General features: G+C 47.9%; 1 protein-coding gene across 1 annotated transcript in view; it reads right to left on the bottom strand.

Annotated features, from left to right (window-relative positions):
- Plod1 (procollagen-lysine,2-oxoglutarate 5-dioxygenase 1) overlaps positions 1-9,694 on the bottom strand; it is a 34,223-nt gene extending 24,529 nt beyond the window's left edge. The window contains exon 1 of the mRNA XM_055615073.1: positions 9,647-9,694. Within this exon, the coding sequence (XP_055471048.1) occupies positions 9,647-9,694 (48 nt within the window). The remainder of the gene's footprint in view (positions 1-9,646) is intronic.
- Between the last annotated feature and the right edge of the window lie 296 nt (positions 9,695-9,990).

Raw genomic sequence — 9,990 nt, 5'->3', positions numbered from 1 at the left:
TGTGGTGTAGATCATAACCCCGCGATAAGGGGGACGTTAAAAATTTCCCCCCCCCCCCCCCCCCCCCCCGGAGGTAAGCACTGAGGGGAATTTTTTCTGTTTGGCTTGCTAAGGGTTTATAATCTTTCCTTAGAGATAAGATGCTTGTATTATAGTATAATACAAAACTTTTTGACCTCTTATGTTTGCCTATCTTCTTTTTGCCTCATCATAAATACCTGTGTTAGGTAATGGTTTTATAGTAGCTTTACTGCAGTGGGAATATCCGGAGCATTTATCCTAACAGATCCTGATTAAACATTTTCTTTAGAAAGCCCTAAAATTCTTGTCCTTTTACTACCTGCAATGTTTGGTTTTTCCACAAGCAATTCCTGATGCTGAATCTGATTTATTACCTCTCCTAAAATTTTATTTTCCTTCTACTCTTATTTGCTAAAGCTTTTAGTGATCTATTAGAAATGTTTCCTTGAATAGTTAATTGTACTGTTTCAAGAATCATAGAGAAACAGCAAAAAAGGAGCTCATCAATTCCAGTCTTGCATTTGAGAAAGCAGGATTATAAAAGCATGTCACATTTCAATAGGGTATTTTTGCCAGGGACTTCCAGGAAGCTGATTCCCGTAGGAAACGTGTCTCCTCGTCTGTTTGCATAATTTTATGCTTGCATAGCACATGCTTATGCTGCACAGACTTTCTGGAGTTAGTGTAGCACCTGTCATTTTTTTCTTTTTTGTGAGTATGATGGACAGGTAATTGAGAGTGTAAGTGTAAAACCCTAGGTAAAGGTCACTGGAATACATTCAGTTCACAATTGCGTAAGTGTTTGAGTGGCTTCCTTAATCTGTCTGATTTTTTTTTTTTTTTTTTGAGACAGGGTTTCTCTGTGTAGCTTTGAGTATACTAGAACTCTCTCTGTAGACCAGGCTGGCCTCGAACTCCCAGAGATCTGCCTGCCTCTGAGTGCTGGGGTTAAAGCATGTGCTACCATGCCAGGTTGAGTGATGTTTTTGTTTGTGAATTAATTAAAATAAAATGTTTTCTTTTTACAAAAAAAAAATATTCTTTTTTTGCAATAGGGTCTTACTGTAGCCCAGGTTATCCTGGTACTCTATGTGAAGCCCAGGCTGGCCTTGAACATGCAATTATCCTTCTACTTCAGCTTCTCGAATTCTGAGGTTGTAGGCATGAGCCACCATGCCTGTTTTTTTTTAAACATTTTATTTTTATTACTTAAAATTATGTGTGTGCATGTGGATATGATGTGATACCTGGGAAGGCTGGACGTGTCAGACTTCCTGGAGCCAGAGTTACAGGTGGCTGTGAGGCACCCAGTGTAAGCTCTGGGAACCGAATTCAGGTCCTCTGGAAGAACAGCAACCACCGAGCTATCTCCCCAGCCTGCTCTTTTGTTTCATTTTGCTTTGCTTTGCTTTGTTCTAAGATACGGTCTCACTGTGTAGCCCAGGCTATGTAGACCAGGCTAGTCTTCCCTTCCTCTGCCTCCTCAATGTTGGAATCAAAGTTGTGTGCTGCCATACATGTATGAGTGTTTTGCCTGCATGTATGTGCACCACATGTGTGCCTGGTGCTAGCTGAGGTCAGAGGAGGATCATCGGATGCCCTGGGACTTGCCAAAGTGGGAAGTGAAAACAATAAGAAATTTTTTTTTTTTTTTGTCCAGTTCCAGAAACCGTGCTGGGCAGTGGTGGCACACACCTGTAATCCCAGTGCTCAGGAGGCAGAGGCAGGCAGATCTCTGTGAGTTCAAGGCCAGCCTGGTTTACAGAGCAAGTTCCAGGACAGTCAGAGATTCTGTGACACAAAGAAACCATGTCTCAAAAAACCAAAAGAAAAAAGAAAGAAAGAAAGAAAGAAAGAGAAAGAGAGAGAGAGAGAGAGAGAAAGAAAGAAAGAAAGAAAGAAAGAAAGAAAGAAAGAAAGAAAGAAAGAAAGAAAGAAAGAACAAAAACAGTCCCAGGAATCAGGCATCACGGGGGGGTGGGGGGGTGTCAGTGTCTGCAGCTCCAGGGAGAGGCTTTTTTACCTTCTGAAAACTTCTGGAAACCCAGAGGTTTTACAGCACCTTTGCCTTCATATTATTTTTTGTTTCTGTGGGTCTTTTTTTTTTCTTTGAGACAGGGTTTCTCTGTGTAGCCTTAGCTGTCCTGGACTTGCTTTGTATACCAAGCTGGCCTCAAACTCACAGAGCTCCGCCTGCCTCCCTGAGCACACAGTGGCCATATTGTTTTTAATAGAAAAAAATTGTTTACTGAAGGTAAGAAGAAGTTACTGCTATGTTCAAGCATGGAAAGTTTGTGCCTGTATTGAGAGGTTACACGGTTACAATAATGAAAACAAGAAACATGAAAGACATTTTTTGTCACTAAGCAGTGTACTGTCAAAATGACATCCAAACAGCTAAAAGTAATGACTGGCCTGGCATGACGTCCCCACTGATGCAACAGCAGCGCAAGCATCATGGGAGAAACCAACCACCTCCTTGCTGGATTTAAGTCATGTTCTGCATGATGAAACCCGTATCTGGTACCACTGTTGGGCCAAGAACCTATGGCTAGACAGGTCAGAGGCCCTAGGGGAACCTACTGCTGTTAAGCCATTAAACGGGCATAGTATTAAACTGACTCCCAATGATTTACCATTACAACCATACATTAATATGTCTTTCAATCCTCACCAGAGAAGATCCCATTTACAGCAGGTGAAGCTTACTACAGAGACCCATAGCCCCCTCCCCCCTAGGCTCAGGGGATTGCAGAAGAGGAGACTGGGAAGAGTATCAGAGCCACGGGTGGAAGATAAAAATCACTGCAAGGAAAGTGTTTTCCAGACACAGCAGGACTGCTGCACACATGAACTCACCATGGTTAGGACTGCATGCAAAAGGCCTGTACAAGCTCAAGCCAAAAGACCCCCGAGGCTGCTGAAGGCAGGCAGGCACGGAGTCCCAGCCCAGCCCGGGCGCTGCCCACCGCTGCTGGGAAAGCGAGAGTCAGTCTGTTTGCCTAAGCTGCTCATACCTTATTGGAAAACTGTATACCCAAGAGAACTTGGGCAGCACATATACTGGACTTCATGAGCATAAAAAACAAAAGGAAGGGAAGAAAGAAAGGGAGGGAGGGAGAGAGAACGTCACAGAGTTAGGTGGGTAAAGAAGAAATGTAGATTTGAAGGGAGTCGGGAGGGGTGAAATGTTCAAAACACATTGCAGGAAATTCTCAAAGAACTAATAACAGTGTTTTAAAGTTTTACAGTTTAGGTGTGTGTGTGCCGCCCTGCAGACATCCAAGGAGACTGTGAGAGAACATCTAATTCCTTGGAGCTGGTTGTGAGCGGCTTGATGTAGGTGCTGGGAACTGAACTTGGGTCCTCTGGGAGAGCACTGTATGCTCTTAGTCACTGAGCCATCTCTCCAGCACTTACTGTCTTCACACTAGCAACAATGATGGTTTAAGCCTTCATTGAATGCTCTTTACAACCTGCTTTAAAAGAGTTGACCTCTCTTCAGGGAGACTCAGAAAGGAACAGACCCCCGTGTGCACTAGTTTTTATGACAGTTTGACACAAACTGGAGGCATCTCAGAGGAGGGAGCCCCACCCGGGAAACCAGCTCCAGAAGATCAGGCTGTAGGCAAGCCTTTAGGGCATTTTATTAATTAGTGATGGGTAAGGGAGGGCCCAGCCTAGTGTGAATGGTGCCACCCCTGGGCTGTGGTCCTGGGTGCTATAAGAAAGCAGGCTGAGCAAGCCGTGGGGAGCAAGCCAGTAAGCAGCATCTCCATGGCCTCTGCCTCAGCTCCTACCTCCAGGTTCCTGCTTTGAGTTCCTGTCCTGACTTCCTCAGATGATGTGGAAGTGTAAGTAAATGAACATTTTCCATTTCAAGTTCCTTCTGGTCATGGTGTTTCATCGCATCATTAGAAATTTAACCAAGACACCTGCTTTGGCACTGACCACACCAAAGGGATGCTACTGTAAGCCTTGATTTTTACTAAAAACAAAACAAAAACAAACTTCATGGCAAAAAAATAAATAAATAAAACAACAACCCCCAAAAACAAAACAAAACAAAGTTTCATAATAAGCGGGCATTGGTTACACACACCTTAGACAGAGAGAGGCAGGCAGATCTCTGTGAGTTCGAGGCCAGCCTGGTCTAAAAAAAATGAGTCCAGGACAGCCAAGGCTACAGAGAGAAACCCTGACTCAAAACAAACAAACAAACAAACAAACAAACAAACAAACAAACAAACACTGCTTCATAGTATTTTCTCTAACTCTGTGCTCATGCCTTCAAAATGTTCACAGTGGTTTCTGCTTCTTGATAAGGACCATTCTGGATCCTATTACCGATGCCCTTAGCACTCTTGGGTCCCTGTAGGCGCTGCTGATGTGTTTTTTGTTTGTTTGTTGTTTGTTTTAGATAATCTCACCAGGACTTTAGGTGTCCCAGTACAAACCCCATGAAGCCTACCTGCACACAGTCCTTGTGCGGGTTTTGAAGCCTTCCTGACCTTCTTGGTATAAAGGTAAACAATCCAGGAGTTTTGGACAAGCTGGTTCTGTTCACAAGCTGTTTTGTGGAAAAGCCAACCATGCCAACGCTGCGCCCTTCTGAGTGCCTATCAGCCCTGGCACGGAGGATCCTGGTCAGGTATGTGAGGTCCCATCCCCCGCCCACCTTTCTTCTTCCGGTCTGTGTTCTCACAGGGACAGCAGAGCGACTGGACAGAGGCTGGGGGCCACTCACATTCAATGGGACTTCACCTTAGCTAGCGGCAGAGATCTGACTTCTGGGCAAGGCTGTGTTCTGAGATTTTGGGTGGGCATGAATAAGGGGTCATTACTTTTCTCAGTATGACCCTTCTTTTCTTCTAATTACATCCGTTCATGTATCTCGAGTGTGTGCGTGTGCACACGTGGAACTCACGTGTTCACAGAGGACGACTTGTGTCAGTCCTGGAGATCAAACTCTGGCTGTTAGGCTTGGTGGCAAGCTCCTTTACCCCCTCGGCCATCTTGCCAGCCCCACCCCTCTCTGATCTAGGCCACACCTTGCTTTCCCAGCCCCTCACACTGTTCCTCCTGTTCCTTTAAACGGGGAGCGGGCAGGTCCACCTCCAGATATCAGCTGCTTGGGAAGGTGCAGCCAGTGTGGAAAGAGAGACTTGAACTCCGTGTCTGAACCGCCACAGTCCTGCCTTCACAGGGGAGTAGGGCTGTGGGAGCAGAGACAACTAAAAGGTCTTTGGAGCCCCGCTAGCACCTCTCCTTCCCGTGACGGGGCTGTCACAGGCTCCTTCCGGTACGCCCAGCCCTGTTTTCATGTGGTCCCTTTCCAGCACAGCGTGTCCTCCCCCGAAGGACTCTATTAATATCCTTCCTGTATAAGCCTTTCACCATCTCTGTCCTCACGTGTGCCCCTTATTCTAAGCAGTTCCCGACTGTGGCCAGCACTCTCCCTCTCTCCTGTACCCCCTCTCCGCTTTCCCTGGCTTGCCATCTTGGGGCTCACACTTGCACTGAGCGGTAGCCTCCAAAGAGATATAGTCACATCTTAACCTGTGGAACTTGACCAGTATCTGAAAGAACTGCCCTTGTAGATACAATGACCTTACCTGATAAGGTAAGGTCTCCCTGGAGAGAAGGTGGAACCTAAATCAAATTAGGATTGTCTTTTTTTTTTTTTTTCTTCCCAAGACAGAATTTTATATAGCCCAGGCTGGCCTCGTTAGGTAGCCAGAGATGACCTTGAACTCCTGATTGCCCTGTCTCTACATCCCACGGGGAATACAGGTGTGTACCACCACTCCTGGGATTGACTGGCTAGGGACCAAACCCAGGGTCTGCGCACTCGGTAACTGCTCTGCCAACTAAGCTACAGCACCAGCCCTCATGGGATGAAGGGGTTGAGACAGAGTCATAGACCAGGCTGACTTTGAACTTGCTTTGTGGCCCACACTGGCCCACACTTGCAGCAATCCCCCTGGCTCAGCCTCTTGAGTGTTGAGATTGTAGGCAAGGGCCTCTACACCCAGCTCAATGACGGACGTGCTTATGAAAGAAACGTGCTTATGAAAGAAGGGTTTTGAGACACAGAAAAAAATGCTACATCAAGACAGAGATGGGAGTGAGGTATCTGCAAGCCAAGGACCTGGAGCCACCAGAGCCTGGAAGAGGCAGGGACGTGTCCTCCGGAGCTGGAGAGGTGGTGACAGCTAGCCAACATCTTGACTTTGGCCTTTTGGCACAGCCCAGATCCTTTGCACTGGCCATTCCCTCTGCCTGCCACACTTTCTCCTCACTTCCACCAAGTGTTGGTTTGACACCACCCTAGTCAGCTGTTGCCTGATCTTCCATTTCTCATCTCCACAGACACACCCAACCCCCTCAACACACTTCCCTGTTTTATTGTTTTCTTAGCGTCGTCATTTCTAACCCTGAACCGACTTCAGTATTTGGCTAATCACTGTCCCCTCGCTCCTAGAATAAAAACCAGGGATTCCCTTTTCTTTTGTACAATGCTGTCTCCACAGCCCGGACAACAGAGCAGGATTTGATACATGTTTGTTGAATGAATAAATGAGGTACTTTCTAGCACAATTAAAGTTATTGCAGAGACATCCTGTGGGGTGCTCATTGCTGAGTGACCATGTCTGCCTTCCCTGACCCTGTAGGGGGACAAATTGCTGGAGTTTTGAACTGAAGGGACCTGGAGGCCAGCCAGTCATTTCCTGACCCAGGTCCTTGTACAGCCTCCAAGTCCCCTCTGACCTTTCCATTGGGAAGGGGTTGTGGGCTTCTTATAGCTTGACCCAGTGCCACAGCCAGACGCTTCAGGCCAGGGACAAGAACCAAAGAGTCACATTCGAGTCATCCCTCACGCTCCTGGCTGGTATGTCCTAGAGCTCTGCAGAGCGATCATAGCCAAGGGTGCATGACAAGCCTAATGAAGACCTAAGATAAGTCCCTGGGGGGGGGGGGGTCATGTGACTGTCTTGGCTTCTTCTTGCCCCATTTCCATGCCCTGAAGCACCCTCTCCTTCCCCAAGTAGAGGGCCATCTCAGCTACTCTGTCCTGGGGGCAGAGAGAATTGTCTTGGGCAGGCATGGCAGCTGTGACAAGGACGCTGAAGTTCAAAGGTGGTAAGGGTGGCTCAAGGATGGCTCAGTTGGCAGAGAGCTTGCTTACCATACAGAAGGCCCTGGGGATGGAAACCAAGACTTCTTACTGGCTAGGCAAATACTCTATTAGCTGAACTAGAGCCCTAGCCCGAGGGTCAGTGCAGTCTGAGACTCTGCATTGCAGTCCCAGCGCGGGGAAGGTAGAGCCTGGTCTACAGAGCTCCATCCAGGACAGCGTGGCCACATGGAAAACAGAGAAACCCTGTTTTGAGAGCAACAACAAAAAGGAGCGTGGGTGCTGGAGAGATGGCTTAGCAGTTAAGAGCACTGGCTGCTCTTCCAGAGGACCCTGGTTCAATTCCCAGCACCCACATGGTGGCTCACAACTGCCTGTAACTCCAGTTCCAGGGAATCTCACTGACATGCACGCAGGCAAAACACCAATGCACATAAAAATAAATAAAAAATTATTTTAAAAAAGGAAAATAATGAAAGAAAGAAATGAAAGAAAAAAAGAAAGAAAGGAAAGGGAAAAAAGGAAGGAAGGAAGGAAGAGCAAAGTGGCATTCTACCCTCCGCACCGCCACACTGCAGCAAGAAGCCCCTCCTCCTCCCACACCAACACAATGGCCTTCCATTCCCAGTCTCCAGAACTGCACGCTAAGTAATTCCCTCTCTCTTTTTTTGTAAGAAGTATCCTGCTGGGCAAGTGCGGAGGTGCAAGCCTTTGATCCCAGCGCTCAGGGAGGCAGAGGCAGGCAGATCTCTGTGAGTTTTAGGCCAACCTGGTCTACAAAGCCAGTCCAGGACCGTCAAGCAAAACCCTGTCTCAAAACAAAACGAAAGCATCCTGACTCTGGCATTGTTATAGCAACCAGCAGAGAGCAGGATTCCATGCTAGGGGGCAGGGAACACAGCAAACAGCAGAGCCTGGAGACTGTGTGCTACCACTGTTAAGTCTATGGGTAGAGACAGCCAGGGAGGGTGGGCTAAGACCCAGTGGAGGGCAGAAGAGATGGCTCAGCACTGGTTGTTCTTCTTGAGGACCCAGGTTTAGTTCCAAGCACCACATCACAGCAGCTCACAACTGTCTCTCACTCCAGTTCCAGGGGATCTGATGTCCTCTCTGACCTCTGAGGGCACGGAGCATACGTGTGGCGCACAGACATACGTGAAGGCAGAATACTCACACACATTTCAAAAACGAAACAAAACAAAACAAACGAACAAAATCAAAAGCCCAGTGGATAGGCTAGAGGACAGCTCACTGTGTGCTTGGGCAGCCAGTGTGAGTCCCTGCACTTGCCACACAGGCGGAGGCTCTACTTCGGTTTTCAGAGTGCTCGCCAAGCACGTAAACATTAGGGTCCTGCCTCCAGCTCCACATTAAACTGAGTTTGGTCGTTGCACACCCTTAATGTCAGCGCTTGGGAGATAGAGGCAGGAGGGTAGGGGGTAAAGGTTATCCTCAGCTACACAGTGAGTTCAAGGCCAGCCTGGGCTACATGAGATCCTGTCTCCAAAAACAGCAGAGAAAGAAGGAAAGAAGTTTCACCATCTGGCACACATGCAGTACATACAGATGTGAGCAGGCAAAACCACCCATACACACAAAAAATAACCATAAATACATCCTTACAAACAAAGGGAATAGAGTTCATAGGGAGGACAGAGACAAAGCCCCCAACTCTCCAGGGGCTGCTGTGAGCAGGCTGGGAACACAACCAGCCCCCTGCTGCCCAGGGTCCATGGCAGCCTGACCACAGTCACCCACTAACCATGCCCCACTCACTCCCCTTTTTAGAGGGTGCCCCCTGTCCTGTCCTCTTCTCCTACTTCTGTTACAAAGCAGAGGCCACGTGTTAACCAAGCCAGCTTCCTTGGACCTGCCCGAAACCTTAAAGACTAGATGCCATGCTCAGTCTAGTGAGAATGAAACGACCCCCCCCCACACACACACACACCTGTCTGACGTTATCAGAGGCTTGTTGATTTAAAAGATGACCTGGCTAGTGTGTCCCTCAGACTGGATCTTTTAACACAGGTCTGGGATTTGACGACACCAGCTGCAGCACGGGCCTGAAGGCAAATGGTCTTCAGGCAAAAGTGAGGAGGTCAGAGGCTCTTTCCGTAAATCAGAAATCGCTTTGTCTGAATGTCTGATGAACAGAAAAAGAAACTGAGTTCCTTTCTGATCAGCTAGCATTGCTGCCCAGAAGTGGGACCTACTTCCGGTTTCTCTGGGGTCACATGGGTCTGTTTCACGCAATGGAAAAGGATGGCACAGACTCCACATTGGCTCTAGGCCCAGACAGGACAGGGAGCAGCAGTTGTGAGCTGCCATGTTGGTGTTAGAAACGGAACCTGCATCCTCACCCGTCACCACTTTAGAAAGCCCAAGCTGGCCACCAGAAGAGGGCACACAGATCGACACCTGCCCTAACAGCCTGTGTCTGCTCCGGCCACTCCTGTCCAGACTCCAGTGGCTGGCACCTGGACATACCATGGACACCAAGTGGGAGCCACACAGCGGAGGTGTACCAAACCCCATGACTGGAAAATGCACTTGAAAGATGGTCAATGTAGGCCACCAAGCTTTGGGTGACCTTTTTTTTTTTTTTTTGTAGAAGACAATCATCCAAACAATTGAAAGAGTGGGAGTGTGCTTCATGGGCAGAGTTCATGGTACAGGGCTTGCCAAGCATGCACAAGGCCCTGGGTTCAAATCTCCAGCCAGCATAAAATGAGCGTGGCAGCACACATCTGTAATCCAGGTGTTTGAGAAGCAGAGGCAGGAAGGTTTGTGCTAGCCTGGGCTGTGAGACCCTATCTCAAAATACTCTGTTA

This window comes from Psammomys obesus, unplaced genomic scaffold, assembly GCF_907164565.1.
Source record: "Psammomys obesus unplaced genomic scaffold, mPsaObe1.curated_primary_1811, whole genome shotgun sequence".
Classification (NCBI taxonomy): Eukaryota; Metazoa; Chordata; class Mammalia; order Rodentia; family Muridae; genus Psammomys; species Psammomys obesus.
The sequence above is the reverse complement of the archived record's forward strand: the minus strand, read 5'-3'. Positions and strand labels throughout refer to the sequence as shown.